The sequence below is a fragment of the Hypanus sabinus genome, chromosome 8 (genome assembly GCF_030144855.1).
Source record: "Hypanus sabinus isolate sHypSab1 chromosome 8, sHypSab1.hap1, whole genome shotgun sequence".
NCBI classification, from domain to species: Eukaryota; Metazoa; Chordata; class Chondrichthyes; order Myliobatiformes; family Dasyatidae; genus Hypanus; species Hypanus sabinus.
In genome coordinates this window covers 19743101-19769509 of record NC_082713.1, presented here as the reverse complement: position 1 = coordinate 19769509, position 26409 = coordinate 19743101, and the positions used below count along the sequence as shown (strand labels likewise).

Genomic DNA, 26409 nt, shown 5'->3' with positions numbered 1-26409 from the left:
CTCTCTCTGGGCGAGAGGTGGGGTTCTGGAAGTAAATCTCGTTGAAAATCAAACCAAATACCTTAGTTTTCCTTGCGGCGGTGAAACGACAGTTCCGCGTCGTGGAGATGACCTTGTGAAGAGGGATTGAATTTAAGGGTCAGAAAATAACCAGCTCCCATCAGAAAGCTGACGTCGTAACAGGAACCCCTCTGGATCAAGATGGAGTCCCTTTACCCTTCAATTTTCTCCTGGTATCTGGAATTATATAAACTTTCTCAAACTTTTTGACATTCGCTTTTTTTTTCTGTGTGGGAAACGCTCTTCAATGTATTACTCCTTTCTGAGTCCTGTGTAAGACCATTCTTTTTTAGTCAATGTGTCGCTGTCAATCAGTTCCTAAGAGCACTGGTAAATTCTAACCGGCTTGAGGATCTATATTTAACACACTGCTCCGGAGTTCTGTAAGATGGGGTCAGTTTCCTTGAAGTAGAATTCAGCAAAATTTATCCACAATGATTAAGGGCCAAATGCATACAACAATGACAGATGTCCCTAAATCGCCCATTTTCATGTTAAGAATTCAAATCAATGAACTGTTTTCAGAGAGGGGATGAAGCCAAGCAAAACGATCTATTGATCAAGAAGTCACGACCAAGTGTTAGAACAATAGAGAAAAAAAGAACCGTTTCTCCAGTTTATTTGAAATCTATTGTCAACCACAGTGCTGGTGATATGTGCTATACGTACACAGCTGTTGTCGCCTGCTGTAATCTAACCTCTCTTGTTTGTGTGTTGATAGACTGTTTGCACAGCTCGTGTGATACTGTTCTTCAGCAAACCTGGAGTTTGTCCTACAGTTAATTGCTGAGTACTTGGAAAATCCCCGTATTGAAATCCTCACACACGTCCAGAAAAAAACTCATCGTTCGGTTCGGTTACCATGTTTTTTTTCCAGTAATCGATGTTTTAAAAAGTCAATTCGCGTCTGATTGTACAATTTAAGATTTTCCCCCCATATAAATGTAATATTAATGAAGACGGGCGCATTAATATCAATAAAGAGTACAGAGATAACTTTTCAGCGACGTGGCCCGGATTTGAGGACGTGAGTTATAGGGAAAGGTTGAATAGATTAGGACTTTAATCCCTGGAATGTAGAAGAATGAGGGGATTTTATAGAGGTAAACAAAATTATGAGGGTGTGTAGATAGGGTGAATGTACGCAGGCTTTTCACACTGAGATTGGGTGAGAATAGAACTGGAGGTCATGGGTTAATGGTGATAGGTGAAATGTTTAACGGGGAACTTCTTCACTCAGAGGGCGGTGAGCGTGTGGAAGAGCTGTCAGCAGGAGTGATGTATGTGGGTTGAACTTCATCGCTTAAGAGAAATTTGGTTAAGTACATGGATGGGGGGGGGGGTATGTTGGGCTATGGTCCAGATGCAGATCTATGGGACTAGGCAGATTAATAGATCGGCATGAAGGATCTGCGTTTGCGCTGTAGTGCTCTATGAGTCCAAGGGCCTCTCTAATAAGAATGGAAGCATTTTAGTTAAGGCCATATTGTTCTGTTTAAATGAAGACCCACACTCCCCATGCCCCAGGAGTGCGTCGGGAGAACAGAGATTCCATTGCTCCCGCTATTATTCATCACTTTTAGTGTTAATTAGCGATTAATGGTTTGAACTCTCAAAACGTGTGAAGTTACTGAGAAGGGAACCAGAGTACAAACTGAAGTACTTCAAATGCTGAAAGGCATGCCCTTAAGACGAGGAAGGGAAGTTTGAGGATGGTGCTGGACAGCGTTTTTTACACAGAGAGTGGTAGGTGTTCGGAACAGGCTGCCAGGAGTCGTGGTGGAAACAGATACAATATTTGAACGGAATCGAAGGATAGAGAAAAGAGATGAAGTTTAAATTGGTATTGTGTTCAGCACAAACATCATTGCCCAAAGAGCTTGTGCTGTCTGGGCAGTCTCCTTCCGATAAACAAATCTCTATTCCCCACTTCCCCACCTTCCTCTGTTCCCCACTCTGACCTTTTACTTGTCATCTGCCTATTACTTCTCTCCGGGTCCTCCCTTTTCTCCTATGGTCTGCTCTTCTCCCCATCACATTCCTTCTTCTCCAGCCCTGGACCTTTCCCACACACCTGGCTTCACCTGTCACCTTCCAGCTGGCCTCTGACTCCTCGTCCCACCTTTTTATTCTGGCACCTTCCCCCTTCCTTCTCGGTCTTGAAGAAGGTCTAGGCGCAGAACGTTGACCATCAGTTCATTTCCGTCGATGCTGCCTGAGGCATTTTGCTTTGGATTTCCAGCTTCTGCAGACCTTCTCGTGTTTGGGCTTACTTACTGCCTGTTTCACCGCTGGTGTTTGGGACAGCAGTGAATGTCCTCCATCTCTGTCTGTCCTTGGCCAGTTTTGCTCTTGGTCTTGGCCGTGTTCAGGGCTTCCTTTGTCGTGCCAATAGCTTCATCTCGTTCTTTTTTTGCACTGCTGTCAGCCTTGCAAGTCTGAAGTGGAGACTCAGGAATACCATCGCACCCAGGTGTAGAAGCCTTCTTTGTTGCTGTTTCTGTAACAGTGTTGTTTGACCAGTCAAGGTAGTTAGCCCTGTGCTGACCCCACGAACCTGGAGGACCAGTGGACCACTCTCAGTCTGGCCTCTACCCTTTGACCTGTTTGGCATGGGTGACCCTACCAAAAGCCAAAGCACAAAGCCCTGACTCCAGCCAACATAGCTCTCCGGGTCACTGAGGCACGCAAGCCTCCAAACCACGACAAGGCTGTGGTTCCCTTGGAGGGTTCCTGTGCTGTACTGAATCAGAATTAGGTTTAATATCTCTGGCATATGTCATGAAATATGTTTGTTTTGTGGCAGCAGTGCATTGCAATATATTATAAAAACTATAAATTACAATAAGAAATATATATGCCAAATATAAATTAAATTAGTAGTGCAGAAAGAGAGCAAAAAATAGTGAAGTAGTATGCATGGATTCATTTTCATTCAGAAATCTGATGGTAGTGGGGATGAAGCTGCTCCGGAAACATTGAGAGTGTGGCCTCAGGCTCCTGTACCTCATTTTGATGATAGTAATGAGAAGAGGGCGTATCCTGGGTGATGGGAGTCCTTAACGATGGAGGCTGCCTTTTTGAGGCATCGCCTTGTGTAGCTGCCCTCGATGCTGGGGAGGCTGTGTTCTGTGTTGAGGAGGGAACAGATGATGGAGTGGAGATCAGTTCCGAAGGAATAGTGAGTGATGGTTTAGTGGGGCACAAGGCAGTGGTGCTCTCACACTGAATGGGATGAGTTTCCAAAAGTGGCATTGAAAGGATGCAGGTACACTGTGCAGGATTTATATGATGGTGCAATCTTTCGGTATTTTTGAATAAGTTTGAAAAAGGCAAATTTGATATGCACAAACTGGGAGAATTGAAGGTTTAGGAGAACTTTGATCGTAGACTAAGTAACTGATACTTTGCAAATGGGACAGAGCTGTATCATAGCATGATGATTATGTTGTGTCAAGCAGAGATAAATCAGGATAGTTGGTAGTTGGACAGCATAAAACACACATGAAGAGCAGTGAAGGACGGAGAGCAAACGACATGAAGAGAATTCGAACCACATCGTTATTTGGGATATGGCAGATGTGATTATGTAAACAAGAATACCTTTTCAATTCAAAGTGGCCGATCAATTAAACTTTGTCCAGCTATTAATGAATGATAATAAAATCCATACCTCCAAGAGAACCACAACCTTGTCGTAGAGTTTGGAGGCTTGCATCCCTCAATGACCCAGAGAACGTCATGCTTTGGCTCTTGGTAGGGTCAGCCTTGGCAAACAGGTCAAAGGGTGGAGGCCAGACTAAGACTTGTCCACCGGTCCTCCAGGTTTTGGGGTCCAGCTCAGGGCCAACAGCCAGGACTGGTAAAACAAAATTGTTACGGAAACAGCAATGAAGAATCCTTCTATATTTGAGTGTGATGGTATTCCAGAGTTTCCATCCGGGATGTTCATGACTGACAGTAGTGAAAACCTTGAGGAAGCTGCTGACATGATGAAGAAAGCCCTGAACGCTGCCGGAGATGGGGGACCTTCATCGCTGCCCTGAATGCCAGCGGTGTAACAGGCAGTAAACAAGTAAGTAAAAGAAACAAAAAGACTTATTTCATTCATTGTAGAACCTCAGCATTGTCTTTCCTTTCCCCTGCTGTGGATAAGATGAAGCAGGGATTGCACTGTACTTACAGTAGACTTCCAGAAAACAGTTGATAAGGTGCCATATGAAAGATCATGCAAAAAATATGAGCTCAGTTGTGTAGGAGTTAACATTTGTGGGGATTGGATACAGAGGAAATGCGTCTGCCTAGGTAGCCTCCAACCTGATGGCATGAAAATCGAGTTCTCCAACTTGGCTCCTATCCCTTTTCTTCAGTTTCTCATCCTGGCCCACTAATAACTCTTCTTCACTGGCTTATCACCTCCCCTTGGTGTCCCTCCTCCTTCTCTTTCTCCCATGATCCACTCTCCCCTCCAATCAGATTCCCTCTTCTCCAGACCTTTGCTTTTTCCACCTATCACCTTCTTCTTATTTCATCCCGCACGCCTCCCCCTCTCCTGGCTTCACCTATCACCTTCTAAGTTGTGTTGCTTTGCCTCCGCCACCACCTTATTCTGGCATCTCCCCCTTCTTTTCCAGTCCCGTGAAGGGTCTCAGCCCGTAACATTGACTCTAGACATTTCCATAGAGGCTGCTGAGTTCCTTCAGCATTGTTTTTGTTGAGATACAGTGAGCAATAGGCCCTTCCAGCCCTTCAAACCTTGTCACCCAACAATCTCCAATTTAATCCTAGCCTAATTACAAGATAATTTACAATGACCAATTAACCTACTACACTATGCTACTGTGTATGTATTGCTCTGGATTTCCAGCATCTGCAGAAACTCTTGTATAAAAGGATCCTTTACTGGTTGCCAAGATGAGATAAGTGGTGTGCCACAAGGACTAGCTCTGAGGCCTCAATTATAATTAACATGAATGAAAGCAACAAAGGTGTGGCTGAGGAAGACACAAAGGTAGGTAAGAAGGCACATTGTGAAGAGCAATTTAAAAAAAAACTACAGAAGAAGACCTCACTTGAATGGACAGAAAGATATAGTTTTTAAAAAAGAAAAGGTACTTTGGAAGGTGTTGGTATTCAAAGCGGCCTGAGAACGCAAGTAATCAGGGAAGTTTAGCGAGCAATTAGGAAAGAAAACAGGGTATTGATCTTAAGCAGTACACACAAAGTGCTGGAGGAACTCGGCAGGTCAGGCAATATCTCTGCGAATGAATAAACAGTCGACGTTTTGGGCCTAGGCCCTTCTTCAGGACTGGAAAGGAAAAGGAAAGATGATGGAATAAAAAGGTGGGGGGGGTGGGGGAAGGAGGATAGCTAGAAGGTGATAGGTGAAACCTGTTGGGTGGGAAAGGTAAAGGGCTGGAGAGGAAGGAATCTGATAAGAGAGAAGAGTGGACCATAGGAGAAAGGGAAGGAGGAGGGGAACTAGGGTAGGTGATAGGCAGGTTAGAAGAGGTAAGGGGCCAGTGTGGGAATAGAAGAGGGGAAGGGGAGGGAATTTTTTTACCGAAAGGAAAAATCGATATTCATGCCATCAGGTTGGGGGCTACCCAGATGGAATATGCTTCTCCACCCCAAGGATAGCCTCTTTGTGGCTCAAGAGGAGGCCATGGACTGACATGTCAAAACAGGAATGGGAATTAAAATGTTTGGTCACCTGAAAGTTCTGCATTTGGCAGATGGAACGGAGGTGCTTGACGAAGCTGTCCCCCAATTTACAAGGAGTCTCACCAATATAGATGAGTTCACATTGAGATCACCAGACATAATAGACAACCCATCAGGTTTGCTGGTGAAGTGTTGCCTCATCTAGAGGAACAGCTTGGGGCCCTGAATGGAGGTGAATGGGCAGATGTAACACTTTGACCACTTGCAGGTACAAGTGCCGGAGGGAGATTAGTGGGGAAGGACGAATGAACAAGGGAATCACGGAGGAAGCGTCTCTGCAGAAAGCAAAGTGTGGGGAAGAGGTAAGGATATGTGTTTGGTGGTAGGATCCTTTCAGAGTTGGTGGAGAATGTTGTACTGGATGTGGAGGCTCACGGGATGGTAGGTAAGGACAAGAGGAACTCTATCGCTGTTGAGGCAGCAGGAAGATGGGGTGAGCACGGATGTTCAGGAAGTGGAGGAGATGCAGTTGAGGCCAGCATCGGTGGTGGGGAAAGGGAAACCCTGTTCTTTGAAGTTTATTGATCTTTATTGCAAGGGGATTTGATTAAAATTGTAGAGGTGTGTTGCTCCAATTATATACAGTTCTGATGAAACTGCATCTGTATCTACTATTGTGTGAAGTTGGTACACCCATTCACAGAAGGATCAAGAACATCGAACAGTACATCACAGTACAGAGACTTTGGCCCATTATGTGGCGCCAACCTTTAAACCGACTCCAAGATCAATCTAAACCTTCCCTCCCACACAGCCTCCATTTCTCTTTCATCCTTGGGCCAACCTAAGAGTCTCTTGAATGTCCCTAATGTTTCTCCCTCTACCACCACCCCTGGCTAACGGTGCTTCTTTTGGCTGTATTCATGCACAGTTGAATGACAATTAAACTTGAACTTGGCTGCCCGATCTACTTGTGAAAGAGAGAGTGCAGTGGAAGTTCACCAGCCTGATTCCTAGTGCAGAGGTTTTGTTGCATGAGGAAAGATTAAACAGACTGGACCTATGCTCTCCAAGGTTTAGAAGAATGATATGATCTCTTTGAAACATTATTTTTATTGGTTTGGCAGCTTAGACACAGGAATGTGCTGTCCCTGGCTAGGATGTTTAAAGCCAGTAGTCAGAGTCTCAAACTGAGAGGTTGAAAAATTGCAACATTGAGAAGAAAATTTTCTCTGGAGTTTCCCATCAGAACTTAAGAAACAATCAATCCGTTGAGCCTACTCTGTTATTATTTTACCTTGCTCTACCTCAATGAACTCTGCAATGATCTGAATGAACAGTATGCAAAACAAGCATCTCTCTCTCTCTCTCTCTCTCTCTCTCTCTCTCTCTCTCTCTGTCTCTCTGTCTCTCTCTCTCTCACACACACACTCTCTCTCCTCTCCCTCCCTCTCTCCCTCCCTCCATGTGGCAATAATAAACCATAATTCATTAAGATCATGGCTGATCCAATCTTGGACTCAAAACTGCAGTCTCACACTCTTCAGACCACTTGACTCCTTCTTGGTGTAACACCACGTTCTGCTCTGCATGCTCAGTAACTGCCTCCACACCCCTAAAGGCTGCAGAATTCTAAAGCACTGAAGAGAGGAAACTTCCTCAGTTCTGTCTGAAATGAGTAACGTCATTATGGAGCCATGCAGCAAAGGAGCAGGGCCTAGGGCCCATATACAGCTCTCCATTTACACAAATCCTAACCTGACCCATTTTATTTTCTCCATTCCTCATCAACAATCCTCAGCCCTGCCCACCACCACCACCAAGATTCTATCACATATCTACTGGCTGATTAACTTATCAACTTGAATCAGGTTTAATTAATATCACTGAAATAAGTTTTGATATATGTTGTTTTGTGGCAGCACTATATTGCAGTACTGTGCGTAATTTGTTTAAAAAATCCTATACAGTACTTACTGTCCATTATGCCGCTGGCATTTAGGGCAACAACGAAGGCCCCCTATCTTTGGGAGTGTTCAAGGCTTCCTTCATCACGTCAATAACTCCCTTTCGGTTTTCACTAGTCAGTCATGCAAATCCCATTTGGAGACTCAGGAATACCATCACACTCAGACATAAAAGGATTCTTCATTGATGTTTCTGTAACAATATTGTTTTACCAGACAGGGTTGTGAGCCCAGATCTAAATCCCTGAACCTGGAGGACTGGTTGGCCACTCTAAGTCTGGCCTGTATCCTTTCAGCTATTTGGTATGGGTGACCCCCACCAAGAGCCAAAGCATAAAGCCCTGACTCTGGTCAACATAGCTCTCTGGGTTACTGAGGCATGCAAGCCTCCAAACCACAAGTTTGGGGTCCTCTTGGAGGATAAATTACAATAAGAAATACATATAAATTAAATAAGTAGTGCAAAAAGTGAGCAAAAGAGAAAAAAATGTAGTTAGTGTATGTACATGGGTTTATTGTCCATTTAGAAATCTGATGGCAGAGGGGATGAAGCTATTCCTAAAACATTGAGTGTGTGTCCTCAGGCTCCTGTACCTCCTCTTTGATGGTAGCCACGAGAAGAGGGCAAGTCTTAGGTGATGGGATGCCGCCTTTGGAAGCTGTGGAGACTGGTGCCCATGATAAAGCTGGCTGAGTTTGCATCTTTTGTAGCTTCCCAGACCCTGTGTGGTGGCCCCTCCATACCAGATGGTGACGCTGTCCGCGGCACATTAGATCTGCACTGTTTTTGGGATTCATTTCAAGAGGATTAGAATATAAAAGCAAGGATGTAACATTGAGATTTAATGAAACACTGGTGAGGCCTCACTTGGAGTATTGTGAGCAGGTTTGGGTTCCTCACCTTAAAAAGGATGGCTGAAACTGGCGAGCATTCAAAGGAGGTTCATGAAAATGATTCCAGGATTGAACAGCTCATCATATGAAGAGTGTTTGACGGCTCTGGGCCTGTATTCGCTGGAATTTAGAAGAATGAGGGGTGACCTCATTGAAACCTATCGAATGGTAAAAAGCCTTGATAGAGTGGATGTGGAGAGGATGTTTCCTGTGGTGGGAGAGTCTAAGACCAGAGGACACAGCCTCAGAATAGAGGGGTGTCCTTTTAGAATGGAGATGAGGAGTTTCTTTAGCCAGAGCAGTGAATCTGTGGAATTCTTTGCCAGACGCAGATTTGGAGGCCAAGTCTTTACGTATATTTAAGGCAGAAGTTGATAGAGTCTTGACTGGTCAGGGCATGAAGGGATACGGGGAGAAGGCAGGAGACTGGGGCTGAGAGGGGAAAATGGATCAGCCATGATGAAATGGTGTAGACTTGATGGGCCAAATGGCCTATTTCTGCTCCTATTGCTTATGGGATGTGGGAGGAAGCTCGAGCACCTGGAGGAAACCCATGTGATGAGGGAGAATGTACAAATTCCACACTGACAGAAGCAGAGATGAGGATTGAACCTGGTTCACCAGAGGTGTGGGCTGCGCTACTGTACGTCCCTTGCAGTAGATACTAACTCAGTACTGGGCAACTGGTCCTAATGCTAATTTGTCACAAACACAATAGTTCCACTGCAATGCCTGACGGAAGGTGCCCTCATTGTGGAGAATGTTTCGGCTTCTAAGAGTTAATTTTATTTTATTTTGAGATACAGCACGGTACAGGCCCTTTCAGTCCAAACCGCACTGCCCAGCAACACACCTACTCTAACCCAGGCCTAATCACGGGGCAATTTACAACGACCAGTTAGCCTACTAAACGGTGCACATGGAGGAAACCCTCGCGTTCAGAGGAGGGTTGTACCTGCTCCTGACAAACAGAACCGGAATTAAACTCTGAACTCGGAATCTCGAGCCGTGTTAGCGTTGCGCTAACTCTGAATCATCGTCATTATCGTTATGTGCCGTGTCTGTATGATGTCGGCTATGATTGTTCTTGGTAAGTTTTTCTGCAGAAGTGGTGTGCCATTACCTTCTTCTGGGCAGTGTCTTTACAAGACGGGTGACCCCGGCCATCATCAAAACATTTCAGAGATCGTCAGATATCAACGATCGCATAACCAGAACTTGCGATATGTATCGGCCATCACCGTCTGCTCCCATGGCTTGACTTGACCCTGACCCGGGGAGGGGGTTGCTAGCAGGAGCAACATCTTGCCCAAGGGTGACCTGCAGACTAGCAGAGAGAAGGAAACCTTACATCTCCTGTGGTAGAGACGTATCTCCACCCCGCCACTCGTAGGGCACAAACAATCAACAGCACATTGAAGTTTTATTTAAACGAAAAATCAATGTGGATTATAAATTTAAGCTCAGTTGTCATTGAACCATATACATGCATATAGCGAAAGGGAACACATCCCTCAAGGGTTGAGGAGCAGACTTTTACAGTCACACACAGCACAGAAGAGTTACGACAACGTGTACGGCCACAGAATAATACTAGCATGAGTTCCTCAGGGCCTGAAGATGCGATGTTGTCCCGGAGCCACGTTTCTGTAGGAACAAGTTGGGAGCCACTGCATTGTTGCATTGAGGTGTTAACGGGAAAGGGGCTGGTTAGGACGTGAGGGGTAGAGGGCGATTGGTTCAAAGTAAATCTATTATCGAAGTACATATATGTCACCATGTTTTACCCTCAGATTTATTTTCTTGCAGTAGGTCAAAGAAATAGAATAGAATGAATGGAAAACTACACACAAAGACCGACAAGCAACCAAAAGAAGACAAGTTGCGTAATTTACAAAAAGCAAGAAGTATATAAACAGATAAATAAATAAACAAACAAACAAACAAATAAACACTGAGAACATGAGTTGTAGATTCCTTGAAAGGAGTCCATTGGTTGTGGAATCGGTTCGGTGTTGGTGTGTCTGAGCGTATCAGAACTGTTCCTGAACTTGGTAGCGTCGGAGCCCTGTCACACACGCAGAACGCCGGGGGAACTCGGCAGGTCAGGCAGCATCTGCGGAAAAGAGTGCACAGTCGACGTTTCGGACCGAGACTCCTCTTCAGGACTCTCTCCCTGTTTCGCGATGACAACAGCGGCGAGAAGAGGACATGGCCTGGGTGTCTTTGATAGTGGATGCTACTTTCTTGCGGTACCGCTCCTTGTAATGTGTTCAGTGGAGGGGAGAGTTTTTCCTGTGACTGATTGGGCTGTATCCACCACTTTTTTATTAGGTCTTTCCGTTCTTGAGCTCTTCAGAACTTTTTGATTTTTATTTGAAATGTGACCATCGCTGTCACATGAGCCAGAGGGGTCAAGAGGAAGTCTGCATTAATCGCTGGCCCGTGACGGCACAGCCGAGCTCTTCACGGTCAAACGTCCCGAAGGTTACCACGCCATCGGGCTTCGCAGCGAAGAGGCAAGAGGAGACTGGTTAATCTGCGAAAATTTGCTCAGCTCCTGAACAGCATCAACATAGTTGGCCGAGAATACGGTGGAACACTCAACCCCGGTCCCGGGCGTGTGCAGTTGCGAATGACACTCGCAAAAGGACACAGTTAGACTGATGGACAATCGATTCACGCTCAGCATCAGTCAGGTATTGGCATAGGGTTCAAGTGCATCGCATCAATCTCTAGTGGACTGACACGAGTCGTCATTGCAAGGTGATGTACCCCGAACACTGTTGCATCTAAAATGCTTTACTGCAGTGATTGGGACACGCTGCAGCAACTCACCAAGGTTACGTCCAAAACACATCGCTGCGCCGTGACCGCTTCCACAGACAAGGTCCGGAGCAGCGATGCTGGTGGGGACACTGTAACCTCCAAGTTCCCCTCTAAGACTCGGACTTGGACGGAGGTCACGTTCCCTCAGCTCAGTTGGAATTCCCTTTGCTAGCACGTGGTGCGAGCATCATCAGGATGAAAGGATCAGGATGCGCCGGAAAAACAACGCCACGAGCTAAGAACAATATTTAAACCCCTTGGATGGCTGGATTCATTCCCTGCACTAAAAATACTTGGAATAAAGTTGCTTGAAGTAAACGCATTGTGGAATATTTGTACTATTCCTTTAATGAGTAGCAACCATTCTGCCAATCATTGCAATTCTCATTTAAGATTTTAATTTATAGAACATTCGGCAGCCCGTTAGTTTGCTGAGTACTGTGTGCAAGAATGAACGTATTTACTGTTGCGAATATAGCATTTTGAAGCGGCCTGTCAAAGCGATAGGAAATTTCAATGAGCAAAGGCAATTAGGAGAAGGTTATTCCTGCCACTACAGGGACTCGGGAATGAGGAAGGGAAGGTGATGATGTCTCTTTGCATTTGCATTTTGCCTTAAAAGTGGTCCCAAAGCGCTTCAGCCCCGGGAGCTCGCTGTGCCGCGGCGCATGCGCGCACGCCAGCGGCCAGCACGGCAGTGCGGGCGCGATAAACAGTAACCGGGGTGGAATCGGACCGTGCGGTGTGCCGCCGCCGTCGCCCGATGCGCTGATCCATCTGGGGCAACGTGCATGCCCGCTGCGCGCTCCCGGCGGCCTGAGGCACTGGGGGTGAGCCCGCAGGCTTCAGCGGGCTTCAGTATGCAGCACTCTCTGACTCAGCAAGCGAGTGGATTAACACTGCACGACTCAGTAGGTAGGTGAACGGCAGCCTGCAAGGTGAGATCTGCCCCGGCCACTGTGCACCCCTTCCACGGGAACAGACAAATGCCCCCCCCCCCCGGTGTAATTTGCATTACTGTCACTGCCGGCTGGCCTCTGCTCTGAAGAGTGCCGTCTCTTTGCAGGGCTGTTCAATAAAAGGAAGCGAGCCTCTCTACTGGTGAGCGGCGCCCTTCTCATCGCCTCGGTGTTAATTCTGACCGTGGGCTTGGCAGCCACCACTCGGACCCTGAATGTTTCGGTCGGGGGATACTACCCAGGGGTTATTGTAAGTATCGGCTCTGAACGAAGGTGCGACCGATAAGGGGGGTGGGGGGGGGGTGAAATTATCAGCGGCATTCGGTGTTCACTGTCATTATTGCGCGGGTTGTTTTCTCTCAGTCTGATGACCTGCGCAGCCACGACAGGTACAATCTTGCCGTTTTCCTTTAGAATCAGGTTTATTATCACTGACATGTGTGAAACTTGCTTCTACATAGAACACAGCACAGTGCCGACCTCCTTCAGCCCATCTCTTTGTGGCAGCAGACATAATAACATGATTAGAAGCCACAAACATAAATAGTGGAGAAGAGGGATGTTCACGGGTTCATGGACCGTTCAGAAACCTGATGGCGGAGCGGAAGACGCGGTTACTAAAATGATGAGTGTGGGTTAACCATTAGAACGCCTTGCCTTGAACTCTTTATGTCCGGTGCAAGCGCACTCGGGTTGAATGAGGAATGAAGCTGGAAGGAGCGCGAAGAAGACACCCGAAAGTTGCCAGAACTCCAGGACCTGAGAGAAGTTGGGCAGGCTGGGACTTTACTGTGTGGAGCCCAGGAGGCTGAGGGGCGACCCCATGGAGATGATGAGGGATAGGTACGGTGAATGTGCAGATTTTTTAATCTGGGAAATATTTTTTTTATTTTAAAAAAAACTGCAGGACATCAGTTTAAGGTGTGAGGGGAAAGATTTATTCGGGGCTTGAGAGACAACGTCTTCACACAGGGTGGTGGTATATGGTATGAACTGCTAAAGGAAGTGGTTGAGGCAGGTAGAATTATGGCATTTAAAAGACATTAGGACAGGCACACGGATTGGTGTTGGTTTATTACTGTCACATGTACCCAGTCTTTTGTGGTGCGTGCTATTGAGACCAGTCATGCTGTACGAAATTACATTTGAGGCAGTGATAAGCAAACAATGCAGAATATAAAGTAACACACGCGCAAAATGCTGGAGGAGTTCAGCAGCTCTGGCAGCGTCTGTGGAAATGAACAAAAAAGCGGCGTTTCCGGCCGAGACCCATCTTCAGAACTTCTCCGTCTCTATGCAGAATGCAGGGCTGCAGTCACGGAGCGGTCATTGCGGAGAAGTAAAGTGGAAGAGTCACCACAAGGTGGACTGGGAGATCAAGAGGTCGTCTATTAGTGCATGAGAGTTATTTTAACAGCAGAATCGAGCTCTTGTATGTTCCACTTGATGGGAGAGGGGAATATGAGAGAGTGGCGGGGATAGGAGGGGGTTCGCAAGGCAGCAGAAACCAATATTTATTTGCCCAGTGTGGATAAATGCCCAGCTTAGATGGGTATCAGCACTTCAAGCAGTATTGGTGGAGTGGAATAAGCAGCCGACATGAGTCCTGATGAAGGATCTTGGCTCAAAATGTCGACTGTTTATTCCTCTCCGTAGATGTTGCCTGACCTGATGGGTTTGTCCAGCAGTTTTGTGTGTGTTGCTCTGGATTTCCAGCATCTGCAGGATCTCTTGTGTTTAGTTGGACTTCATGGTGAGAATGAGTTGGGCCGAAGGGCCTGTTTCTGTGCTACATTACTCTAAGCTTATGACATTCTAGGTGCTCCAGTAGAGGAGACACACTCTCAGCATCCATCCAACCAATCCAATCAGAATGTTCTGTTTTAATAAGATCACCTTGATCAAGGGAATGAAAGGGTTAACATATGAGGAGTGGGCCTATATTCTCTGAAGTTTAGAAGAAAGAAGGGGATCTTATTGAAACCTATTGAATATTGAAAGGTCTAGATAGAGTGGATGTGGAGAGGATGTTTCCTAGAGTGAGAGTGTCTCGGGCTAGTCTGCACAGCCTCAGAATAGAAGGCCATCCCTTGAGAATAGAGATGAAGTTTCTTTAGCTAGAGGGTGGTGAATTTGTGGAATTCATTGCCACTGAAGGCTGTAGAGGCTGAGTCATTGAGTATATTTAAAGCAGAGACTGATAGATTAATAAATCAGCCATGATGGAATGGCAGAGCAGACTCAATGGACTGAATGGCTTAATTCTGCTGCTATGTCAAATGGTCTTATGATTCAAGCAATCCTATCTTAACAATTGGGTAAATGCCTAACTAATAAATAGTGTACTATTAATCCTTTAAGGAATTTAGGAGAAACTTGCTTTTCTGTGGTTAGAACATGGGATCTCCTACCACTGATGTTCAAAGGGAACCAGACCATGAGGAGAAGGAATGGAAGGGTTATTGGAAGATTTCATGATGCCTAGGCACCCTATTGGCTGAATGAAATCAGTGATATCTGCCAGAACACCATGTAATCAATTACAGTACACTTGAGTTTACAGAAAGTGGGACAGGCTTGTACTGGTGGATGGGTAGACAACCAGCTCCTCTTAGCCAGCATTTTAATGGTGAAGAGACAATGGTTGAAGGTTGCCGTGGTGGATCTGATGCATGCAGAGGTAAGGTGCCTTTTTTCACCAAGCCTGACAAGGACACGGTTTGTGATCATATAAGAAAACAGCATTTGGAAAGGGGTGGAAGAAGGAGTTACAACAGGTGAGTAATTGGGAAGTTAAGCCAGCAATGATGTCAAAGATTGGAGGTTGCAGGCTAGGCTGTTCAGAATCCATAGGTATTGAACATTTCACATTAATGTGATGAGGGAGGGCAGATGGAGGTGGCACAGCAGTCAGTTTACGAGAGGCAGGATTAGTTGGCAACTGTGACATTGAAAAGCAAAACAGCAGTGTGAAAAAAAAGGAAGTGCTAGAAACTCAGCAGGGGAGGCAGCAATTGAGGAGAGCGAAAAGCAACACACACAAAATGCTGGTGGAACACAGCAGGCCAGGCAGCATCTATAAGGAGAAGCGCTGTTGACGTTTCAGTCCAAGACCCTTTGTCAGGATCCTTCATCTCTCTTACTTCGAGACAGAAAAGCAGGTCAATTACTTTGCTCAAAACTAGGAAATCAAAACAGGACTTAGGCTGTGGAGGGGAGCAAATTAGAGAAACCAAATGACGTAGGCCGAAACCCTTCACCGAAACGTCGTCACTACCTCCTCCCATAGACGCTGTCTGGCCTGCTGAGTTCTGCCAGTGTTTTGTGTTATTTATTTCCAGCATCTGCAGATTCACTCGTGTAGTTTAGTTACACATTTAATTACTTATTTAGCATGTCACCAAAAACTTTGATAAACCTCTATAGGTGTACAGGGGAGAGTATCCTGACTGGTTGCATTGCAGCCTGGTATGGAATCACCAATGCCCAGGAACAGAAAAGACTACAGAAAATGTTTGTGGAGTGTCTAAGGGATGTATTTTTGGAACAGCTTGTGCTTGAGCCAACCAGGAACGAGGCTATTTTGGACTTGGTGATGTGTAATGAACAGGAATTGATAAGTGATCTTGAAGTAAAGGAGCCATTAGGAAGTAGTGATCATAACATGATAAGTTTTTATCTACAATTTGAGAGGGATAGGGGCAGATCAGAGGTGTCAGTGTTGCAATTAAATAAAGGAGACTACGGAGCCATGAGGGATGAGCTGGCCAAAGTTAAATGGGCGGATGCCCTGGCAGGAAAGACAGTGGATCAGCAGTGGCAGATATTCTTGGGCATAATACAAAAGATGCAAATGCAGTTCATTCCAATGAGAAGGAAGGATTCAAAGAGGGGGAAGGGGCCACAGTGGTTGACAAAGGAAGTCAGAGATTGTATAGCATTAAAGAAAAAGAAGTATGACAGGGCTAAGATGAGTGGGAATACAGATGATTGGGAAAGTTTTAAGGAACAGCAGATCTTAACTAAAAAAGCAATACGGAGAGAAAAAATCAGGTATGAGCTCAGTCTAGCCAGGAATATAAAAGGGGATAGCAAAAGCTTTTTTAGCTATGTGAAGAGAAAGAAGATGGTTAAGAACAATGTTGGCCCCTTGAAGAATGAATTGGGAGAAATTGTTATGGGAAACAGGGAAATGGCAACAGAATTTAATGCATACTTTAGATCTGTCTTCACCAGGGAGGACACAAGCAATCTCCCAGATGTATGGATGGGCCAGGGTCATAAGATATCAGAGGAATTGAGACAGATTGACATTAGGAAAGAAACTGTGATGAGTAGACTGGTAGGACTGAAGGCTAATAAATCCCCGGGTCCAGATGGTCTGCATCCGAGGGTTCTAAAAGAGGTGGCTCAGGAAATTGCAGATGCATTGGTAATCATTTTCCAATGTTCCTTAGATTCAGGATCAGTTCCTGAAGATTGGAGAGTGGCTAATGTTGTCCCACTTTTCAAGAAGGGAGGGAAGGAGAAAACGGAGAACTATCGCCCTGTTAGCCTAACGTCAGTCGTGGGGAAGATGCTTGAGTCCATTATTAAGGACGAAATAGTGGCACATCTAGATGGCAGAAATAGGATTAGGCCGAGCCAGCATGGATTTACCAAGGGCAAATCATGCTTGACTAATCTGTTGGAGTTTTTTGAGGGTGTAACAAGGATGTTAGATGAGGGTAAGCCAGTGGATGTTGTGAACCTAGATTTTCAGAAGGCATTCGATAAGGTGCCACATAGGAGATTGGTGAGTAAAATCAGAGCTCATGGCATTGGGGGGAGGATATTGACATGGATAGAAAACTGGTTGGCAGATAGAAAGCAAAGGGTAGCAGTGAATGGGTGTTTCTCAGACTGGCTGGAGGTGACTAGTGGGGTACCACAGGGCTCTGTAATGGGACCACAGCTCTTTACGATTTATGTCAATGATTTAGATGAGGGCATTGAAAACTATATCAGCAAGTTTGCTGACGATACTAAACTGGGTGGCAGTGTGACATGCAAAGAGGACGTTAGGAGAATACAGGGAGACTTGGATAGGCTGAGTGAGTGGGCAGATACTTGGCAGATGTCATTCAATGTGAATAAATGTGAAGTTATCCACTTTGGAAGCAGGAACAAGAGGGCAGAGTATTGTCTGAACGGTGTCGAGTTAGGTAAGGGAGAAATGCAAAGAGACCTAGGAGTCCTAGTTCACCAGTCAATGAAGGTGAATGAGCAAGTGCAACAGGCAGTGAAGAGGGCAATGGAATGTTGGCCTTTGTTACAAGGGGAATTGAATACAAGAGCAAGGATGTTCTTTTGCATTTGTACAGGGCCCTGGTGAGACCACACCTGGAAAATTGTGTACAGTTTTGGTCTCCAGGTTTAAGGAAGGACATTCTGGCAATTGAGGAAGTGCAGCGTAGATTCACTAGGTTGATTCCTGGGATGGCAGGGCTGTCTTACGCAGAGAGATTGGAGAGATTGGGCTTGTACCCGCTGGAATTAAGGAGATTGATAGGGGATCTGATTGAAACGTTTAAGATAATTAAAGGATTTGATAGGATTGAGGCAGGAAATATGTTCCAGATGTTGGGAGAGTCCAGTACCAGAGGGCATGGATTGAGAATAAGAGGTCAGTTATTTAAAACAGAGTTGAGGAAGAGCTTCTTCTCCCAGAGAGTTGTGGAGGTGTGGAATGCACTGCCTCGGAAGACGGTGGAGGCCAATTCTCTGGATGCTTTCAAGAAGGAGCTGGATAGATATCTGATGGATAGGGGAATCAAGGGATATGGGGACAAGGCAGGGACTGGGTATTGATAGTGAATGATCAGCCATGATCTCAGAATGGCGGTGCAGACTGGAGGGGCCGAATGGTCTACTTCTGCACCTATTGTCTATTGTCTATTGTCATATAAATGGTGGATACAGCCCAGTCCATCACAGGCAAAGCACTCCCCACCACTGAGTACATTTACATGCAGTGCATCCACCGTTAAGGACCATCGGTATCCAGGCCATGCTCTCTTCTTACTACTACCGTCGAATGGGAGATACAGAAGCCTTGAGTCCCACACTACCAGGTTCAGGAACAGTTATTGCCCCTCAACCATCAGGCTTCTGATAGGGCGTGATTTACTTAATTCACCACAACTCTGAACTAATTCTTCAACCTACAGACTCACTTTCACGGAGTCCCTACTGTGCAACTCAAGTTTCCAGCATTATTTTTTATTTGCACAGTTTGTCTTCTTTTGCACATTGGTTGTTTGCCAGACTCTTTTATATATTAACATAAATTCCATTGTATTTCTGTATTTTTCCTGTAAGTGCTTGCAAGAAAATGAATCTCAAGGTAGTATATGGTAACATATATACACAGTGGATTCTGATTAATTGGGACACACTGGGATCAGTACAGTTTGGCCCAATTAAGTGGCTGCCCCAATTAACCAAAGTTTCATGGAAATAGTTAAAAAGAAATGAAGAAAGACAAACTACTGTTTAACTGAGCAACAAATTATGCATTTAAATAAAGTACAGAACAAATTAGAACACTACCAATACCTTTGCATTACTACAAAACTGTATATTATTTCCTAACAGTTATCACCGGAGGAATTAATTCAGTGTACTTCACTGAATTCTTTTGATTGACTGTAAATGAACAATAACAGCCCAGACGCCTAGTGCAGAGAATGGACTACCTTCAAATATTGCTTTCAATGATGCATCCTCCAAATCTTCATTTTCATTGTAACATTCCAGATGATTGTGGATACCTTCAAATTCTTAGTAATTCCTAACTGATGAAGTAATGATTTTTATTTCATTTTCACTCCTGGCCATTTCTAATATCTCTAATCCTGAATGCTGGAAACCACAGTGAGCAAAACAGTTCCAAATTGTTTTAATGCATATTTCATGCCACCTTTCTGCTGGCAGCTCATTCCACACTCTCCACATCCACTGTATCTAGACCTTTCAATATTCAATGATTGGCAAAGAGACCCCCCCCCCCCATATTCTTCTAAAAAGGCCTACCTAGAGTCATTAAAGTGCCTCATGTGTTAACCCATTCATTCCTGGGGTCAATCTTACTAACCTCCTGTGGATCGTCTCCAATTCCAGTACATCCTTCTGTTTAGATAAGAATAATCTAAAACTGGTTTTGTAGTCTTGTAGGGAAGCAAGACTTGCTCTGGAGGTTTGCCCTGGGGTCAGAAGCCTGTCTGTGTGTATGAGTGGGGGAGGGGAAAGAGTCGCTGTTGTTGTTTTCTTGCTGTTATTGTTGCTGTGGGTTGTGTTGTTCTGCTGGGCATGCTATGTCGGTGCCGGAATGTGCGGCTGCCCCCCAGCACACCCTTGGTTGTGTTCGTTGTTAACACAAATGACGCATTTCACTGTACGTTAGGATGTTCATGTGACAAATAACTGAATTAGAATCTGAATCTAACAAGGGTTAAAATCCAGGACTTTCCTTCCATTATCTTTTTTCTTGTCAGGAAGCTGCTGGAAACATCCACTGATATGACAGATGTGGACTGAGACTGAAAAGTAAGGGAGGGGAGGTGTAGGATATTTTCTGACCCCATGCTGTTCCTGTTTGGCAGTATGTTGCGAAGGCTGGTGACAGCTAGTAACATCTGATGTCCTGTGGGGAGGCAGAAATTGCACCCTTTGCTGCTTATGTGATATGTGATCTGAGCAAGGAAGTGGAGTGCGCTGTGTCCATTCACTCCTATAATATCTCTCTTAATCGCTGATTAAAATTAGACAGTAAAGGCCTGGATAAAGTGTATGTGGAGAAGAGGATGATTCCTATAGTTGGGGGTGGGGTGGTCTATGACCAGAGGGCACAACCTCAGAATAGAAGGATGCCCCTTTAGAACAGAGACGAGGAAGAATTCCTTTAGCCAGAAGGCAGTGAATTTGTGGAATTCAGTGCCACAGCTGGCTTTGGAGGCCAAGTAGTTGGGTATATTTAAAGTGGAAGTTGATAGATCCTTGATTAGAAAGGGTGTCAAAGGTTACTGGTAGAAGACAGGTGAATGGAATTGAGATGGGCAATAAATTGACTATGATGGAATAACAGTGGGCCGAATGGCCTAATTCTGCTCCTATGTCTGATGGTCCTTATGGTGTAAAGGTCAGTGATACCAATTATTGGCACAGATTTTAACCAATCTTTGAAAATTGCTGTCAACCTTTTTGAAAATGTATAAGTAGAGAACATCTAATCAGAAGTAGTTACATGTTTTATTATCAATAACGCTCACCTTTAGATGGAAGATAGGCATATGTCATTGAAATGTATGACGTGATGTTGTGGAAGACATCATTGCATTGTAAACATTTTTCTGAAGTGTAGCCCCTCTTTAGTTCTAGGTGACTGAGTGGAAGGTATTAACGTTGAACTGCCTTTGAGTCTCATTCAGGCCACAACGGAGACTGATTGGGGGTTAATTCTTTCCCTAGAGTAGCAGGTGGGAACGATATCCGAGGGACAGGAATTTTAAATGAAAAATTATGAAAATCTGTAATGTGAAGCAATCATGGAATATAAGTAAAACCAGATATGAGGACGTCTCTTTTCATTTGCTTTAGAGAGCTGCAGGACATCAGAGTGCATTTAAGAGGAAAACATAATTTGCAGAAGGTTGTTAGACTATTCCATGTAGTTATTTAAAAAGATCCTTCACCTAATTAGTGGAGGTATTATATTTTTCCTTTACCAGACGGGCTGACTGATTCAAAATAAAAATAGTTGGAAGAATTGCGGGGAGATGGGGGTCATAAACAGAGCTTTTGGCACTGGTCTTCGTTAATCAGAGTACAGAAGTTGAGATGTTATGTTGAAGTTGTATAAAATGTTAGCAAAGCATCATTTGGAGTATTGTGTGCAGTTCTACAGGAGAGATAGCAATAAGATTGAAAGTGCACGGAGAACATTTATAAGGATGTTGCCAGAGCTTGAGGACTTGAGTCGTAGGGAATGGTTGAATAGGTTAGGACTTAACTCCCTGGACCACAGGCAAATGAGAGGCGACCTTATGGAGGTATATAAAATTATGAGGGGTATAGATAGGGTTAATGCATGCTAGCTTTTTCACCTCAGGTTGCAGTGAGACTAGAAATAAAGGTCATACTTTTAGGGCGAAAGTTAAAATATCGAAGGAAAATCTGAGAGGGAAGTTTGCTTAGAGAACGGACTCTGCTGCCAGAGGAAGTGATGGATACGTTCAATTGTAACATTTAAAGGATGTTTGGATGGGTACTGTACATGGAAGAGAGGGGTATGGAGGACAGTGGTCTGAGTGTAGGTAGATGGGACAAGGCAAAGACAATTCCAGCACTGACTAGATGGGCAGAAAGGCCTATTTTTTATGCTGTACTGCTCTATGGTTCTATGATAGGAAGACAGCTGATGATAAAAAATACCCATGGCCTTGGCAGGCTGGAACTTGGGCTGAAATGGCAATTGAAGCAGAAACCTTCATCGCATTGAACAAGTACCAGGATGTCCTATGGTAGCCTGCGTGCCCACTGAGCAAGAACTGGGAAGAGGAACTGGTTTCAGTAGTGCTATTGTTGGCCAGCATGGATATGATGGGCCGTGTAGTCTCCTCTTAGAACATAGAACAGTACAACACAGGATCCATCGTTCAGCCAATGATGTCCAGCCCATCTTAAGCCAATCCCTTTGATCCATCTCCCTTGCCTCACAAGTCTGATTAAACTTTCCGTCTCTCAGCTTAAACCTAATCTGACGTAAACAGAGAGATCCTGCAGATGCTGGAAATCTTGAGCAGCACACACAAAATGCTGGGGGAGCTCAGGAGGTTGGATAGCATCTAAGGATGGGAATAAACAGTCGACGTTTCAGGCTGAGTTGCCTCCGTCAGGACTGGAAAAGAAAATGGGTAAAAGCCAGAATGAGAAGGGTGTGGGAGAGAGGGGAAGGAGAACAAGCTGGCAGATGATAGGTGAAGTCAGGTGAGGGTGAAGGTGGGTGAGAGGGGGAGAGAGGAGGTGAAGTGAGAACTGGAAACTGATAGGTGGGAAAGAGAAAGGGCTGAAGAAGAAAGAATCTGATAGGATGGGAGAGTGACGTCCACCCTGAGAGAAAAACTATCTACTCTGTCTCCTATAACTGTACATGGGTTCACTGTCTCTTCAGAAATCTGATGGTGGAGAGGAAGAAGCTTTTCCTAAGCCATTGAACATGTGTCTTCATGCTTCTGTACCTCCTCTCTAATGGTAGTAATAAAAATAGAACATTCCTTAAATGACAATGCTGTCTTTTGAAGATGCAGTGGTGCAGAGGCTAGTGGCCATAGTGAAGCTGGTTGAGTTTACAACCCTCTGCAGTTTTTTCTGACCCTGTGCAGTGGCCAGGCAGTGATGCAATCAGTTAGAATGCTCTCCACGATTTATCTGTACAAGTTTGCTGGAATCTTTGGTGACATACCAAATCTCCTCAAACCCTTAATGAAATAGAGCTGTTGGTTGTGTTGGGCCCAGAAGGTCTCCAGAGATGTTGACACACTAGAACTTGAAGCTGCTCACCCTTTCCAATACTGACTCCTCACTGAGGACTCCTTGAGCTTCCCCTTCCTAAAGTCCACAATCAGTCCCGTGGTCTCCCTGATGCTGAGTGCAAGGTTGTTGTTGCGACACCACTCAACCAGCCGATCCGTCTCACTTCTGTATGCCACTTTGTCTCCGACTGAGGCTCTGCCGAAAGAGATGTATCACGTCACACTTGTCCAGATTGTCTTTGCACCATGAATGTCTCTCTATTTTTTCCACTAGGAATTGTGCTGAATCAGATTTTTATCTACTTGCTATTAGTTTTGTCATTGATTTGGAATGCAAACATGCATAGCAACAGGACTTCTAGCCTGAAAGAATTATTGAAGCTGTAGTTTTGACTAATTTTTTCATATAGCATTCTTCTCATGGATTTTCTGTTAAATCACTTACAGCTTGGTTTTGGATCATTTCTGGGACTGATCGGGTCAAATCTACTTGAAAATAAACGACAGATGGTGAGTTTACAGTTTCCTGTTGAAATAGTGTTAGACACATTTGCTCCAGTACGTGTGTTTCTGACAACCACATTAAAGCACGGTAAAGTAAACGTGAGTGAATATTTATCAGGGGATTTGGCCCTTTAATGCACATTTCTTCAATTGCTGCCCCATGAGAATTGGTTACACATCTAAAAGGGGCAGAATTGAAAGGAGAGGAGCATAGTTCTGTTAAGATATCAATAAGATTGAAAGAGTACAGAGTAAAGACTGAAAGACACTCTCAGAGAGTCATGAGAGTATGGAACGAGCTGCCAGCACAAGTGGTTCACGTGAGCTTGATTTCAACATTTAAGCAAAGTTTGGATAGGAATATGGACGGTAGGGATATGGAGGGCTGTGGTCCCGGTCCAGGTCAATGGGAATAGGTAGTTTAAATAGTTTCTGCATGGAATAGATGGGACGAAGGGCCTGTTTCTGTGCTGTTTGATCTAGTATTTCAATAGTTCCATTTAATATCGGGGAATGAAAACACTATACAACCTGAAATTCTTGTTCTTCACAGACATCCACAAAAACAGGAGAGTGTCCCAAAGAATGAGTGACAGTAAAAACATTAGGACTCCAAAGCCCCCCTAATCCTCCCTCCCAGCCACAAGTAGCAGCTACTCCCCCATTACTTCAGCAAAAAAAGCATAAACACCCTTCACACACCAAGCAAGCAATATCAAAGCCCCAATAAAGACCATGATCTGTGGTACAACGAAAGCTAATCGTTCACCCAACAATTCGACATACCACAGGCTCTCTCTCTCTCTCCCCAATAAAGGGACAGGGAGGTATCCCCTTTCGCAGTGAGAGGGGAGATCAACTAAGACAAACAACTCACTGATTATGGTGTCTGCCGCTTTGCTTTTTCCCCCTGAGTTCTTCAACTCGAGTGTTGGCAACAATCTGACCCCCACCAGTGAGAGAAAGAGAGAGCGTGCAGTTCGCCGAGGACAGAGACTCAGAGCTGACCTGCTGCTTGCGATGTTTTGTTCTCTCCCGCAGCGCTTCAGTCAGTGGCACCAGCTTAGAATCCGCTCGTTCCCAGGGCCCTGAAGCCTAGGAACTCCGAAAGCCCGCTCGTCTTCTACTCCGCTTCATTGGGATATCAAAAACTGGCTGGTTGTGAGCCACGGGGAGGGGGGGGGGGTCAGGTTCCTAATACCCTGAAGAACCAAAGTTTGCCTGCAGCTCTAGGTCAGGGTCTTCACCAGAACCCCACCCACCTGGAAAAGGAAAAAGAGAGACAGTAAAGGTAGAAATTAAGCTGTTTTTGCAGATGAACTGGAAGGAGTCACTGTCAAGCGCCATTGTAGCCCTGCCCGTCTAGTACAGAGAAGATCTCCAAGGATGTTGCTGGGACTTGAGAAACAGAGTTACATGGATAGGTTAGGACTTTGTTCCCTGGAGAGTAGGATGATGAGTGGAGAATTGATGGTATACAAAATTGTAAACTGACTTCACTTGGGCCCTTAGCTCCCGGTGGAGCACAGTCGATCAGTGAGCCCCCATCTCTGTCGTCCTCTGAAGTCAGTGGTATGGTTGGAGTTCATCAATGCTTCTGCAATCTACTGTACAGGGGATTGGCGCTCTGTTGGCTGGCCTGACCCATTTCCGCTTCTCATAACAGGGACATGGGGTTGGGCTTTGAGAGGCATAAGTGATATAGATAATGTAAAGTCAAATGGACTTTTTCCACTTGGGTGAGACTAGTACCAGAGGTCATAGGTTAAATGTGAAATATTTAAGGGGAATCTGCGAGGACTTCACTCAAGAAGATGGTGAGCTGCAGGTGGTTTTGGTGGATATGGGTTCGATTTCAACATTTAAGAGAAATTTGGATAAATGTATGGCTGGCTATGATCAGGATGAGGGACAATAGGAACAGGCAGAATAACGGTTTGGCATGGACTAGATGGGCTGAAGGGCCTGTTTCTGTGTTGTGGTATTCTATGACTCTACCTAAGCTTTAAACTCGGCATAGATTGAGAAACTTTTAGCAATTCTTCTTTATTCCCCACCTGTATTTTTAAATCTTCACCTAGTTCGCTAGAGCTGTAGTCACATATCTTCTAACCTGTGTTGCTGTTGAGTGAGAGAGCAGTTTGAGGGCTTCCTGTGTATGACTTTCCTTTTTATTTCCTCCTGAGACAAACTGGCAATGTCACAAAGAAGGGGAGAACAACATTTGTCTCAGCAGTGTGCAAGGGTGCCAACAGCTGGTGTACTAATGACTGCAAATCTGGTCAGTGGAGGTGAATGTCAGGGAGCACAAAAGGTAGCTGATGCTCACGCAAGTTTCAGTACAAGCGGTGGAGGACAAATTAGTTCCTCCAAAGGCTTTATGCTGCTGTAAGGGACAAAGCACTGACGGTGGGTAAGACCACTTCTTCAATAGGCTTTGGTATTCATTTTAGACCATAACACATAGGAGCAGAATTAGGCCATTCAGCCCATCGAATCTGCTCAGCCATTCAATCATGTCTGATTTATTATCCTGCTCAACCCCATTCTCCTCTCTTTTTCCCTTAGTATTTGATGCTCTTACTAATGAAGAACCTTTCAATCTCCATTTTAAATGTTCCCAATGACTTGCCTCCACAGCTGCCTGTAGCAGTGAATCTTCATCCTCTATCTAAAGGAATTTCTCCTCATCTCTGGTCTAGAGGTACATCCTTCTATTCTGAGGCTAGACTCACCCACGATTGGAAACATCCTCTCCATGCCCATTCTATAGAGGTTTTTCAATATTCGGTTGCTTTCAATGAGATTACCCACCTCGTTCTTCTAAATTCCACTAAGTACAGGCCTAGAACCATTAACACGCCTTATAATGAACCCTTTCATTCCCGGAATCATTTTTGTAAACCTCTTGTGGACCCTCTCCAATGCCAGCACATCCGCTCCTAGATATGGGGCCCAAAA

At 44.9% G+C, this 26409-nt stretch overlaps 2 protein-coding genes across 3 annotated transcripts in view; one reads left to right on the top strand and one right to left on the bottom strand.

The window, feature by feature from the left end:
• The window catches only part of LOC132397953 (protein ATP1B4-like), a 66146-nt gene extending 65131 nt beyond the window's left edge, over window positions 1-1015 (bottom strand). The window contains exon 1 of the mRNA XM_059976787.1: window positions 62-1015. The gene's annotated coding sequence lies outside the window, so the exon portion shown is untranslated. The remainder of the gene's footprint in view (window positions 1-61) is intronic.
• Window positions 1016-12088: 11073 nt separating this feature from the next.
• The window catches only part of tmem255a (transmembrane protein 255A), a 106485-nt gene continuing 92164 nt past the window's right edge, over window positions 12089-26409 (top strand). The window contains exons 1-3 of one of the 2 annotated variants that reach the window (XM_059976786.1): window positions 12089-12329; window positions 12481-12623; window positions 23392-23454. In XM_059976786.1, coding sequence (XP_059832769.1) covers window positions 12206-12329; window positions 12481-12623; window positions 23392-23454 — 330 coding nt within the window. In that variant the 5' untranslated portion in view covers window positions 12089-12205. The remainder of the gene's footprint in view (window positions 12330-12480; window positions 12624-23391; window positions 23455-26409) is intronic. The other variant, XM_059976785.1, reaches the window with a different exon arrangement.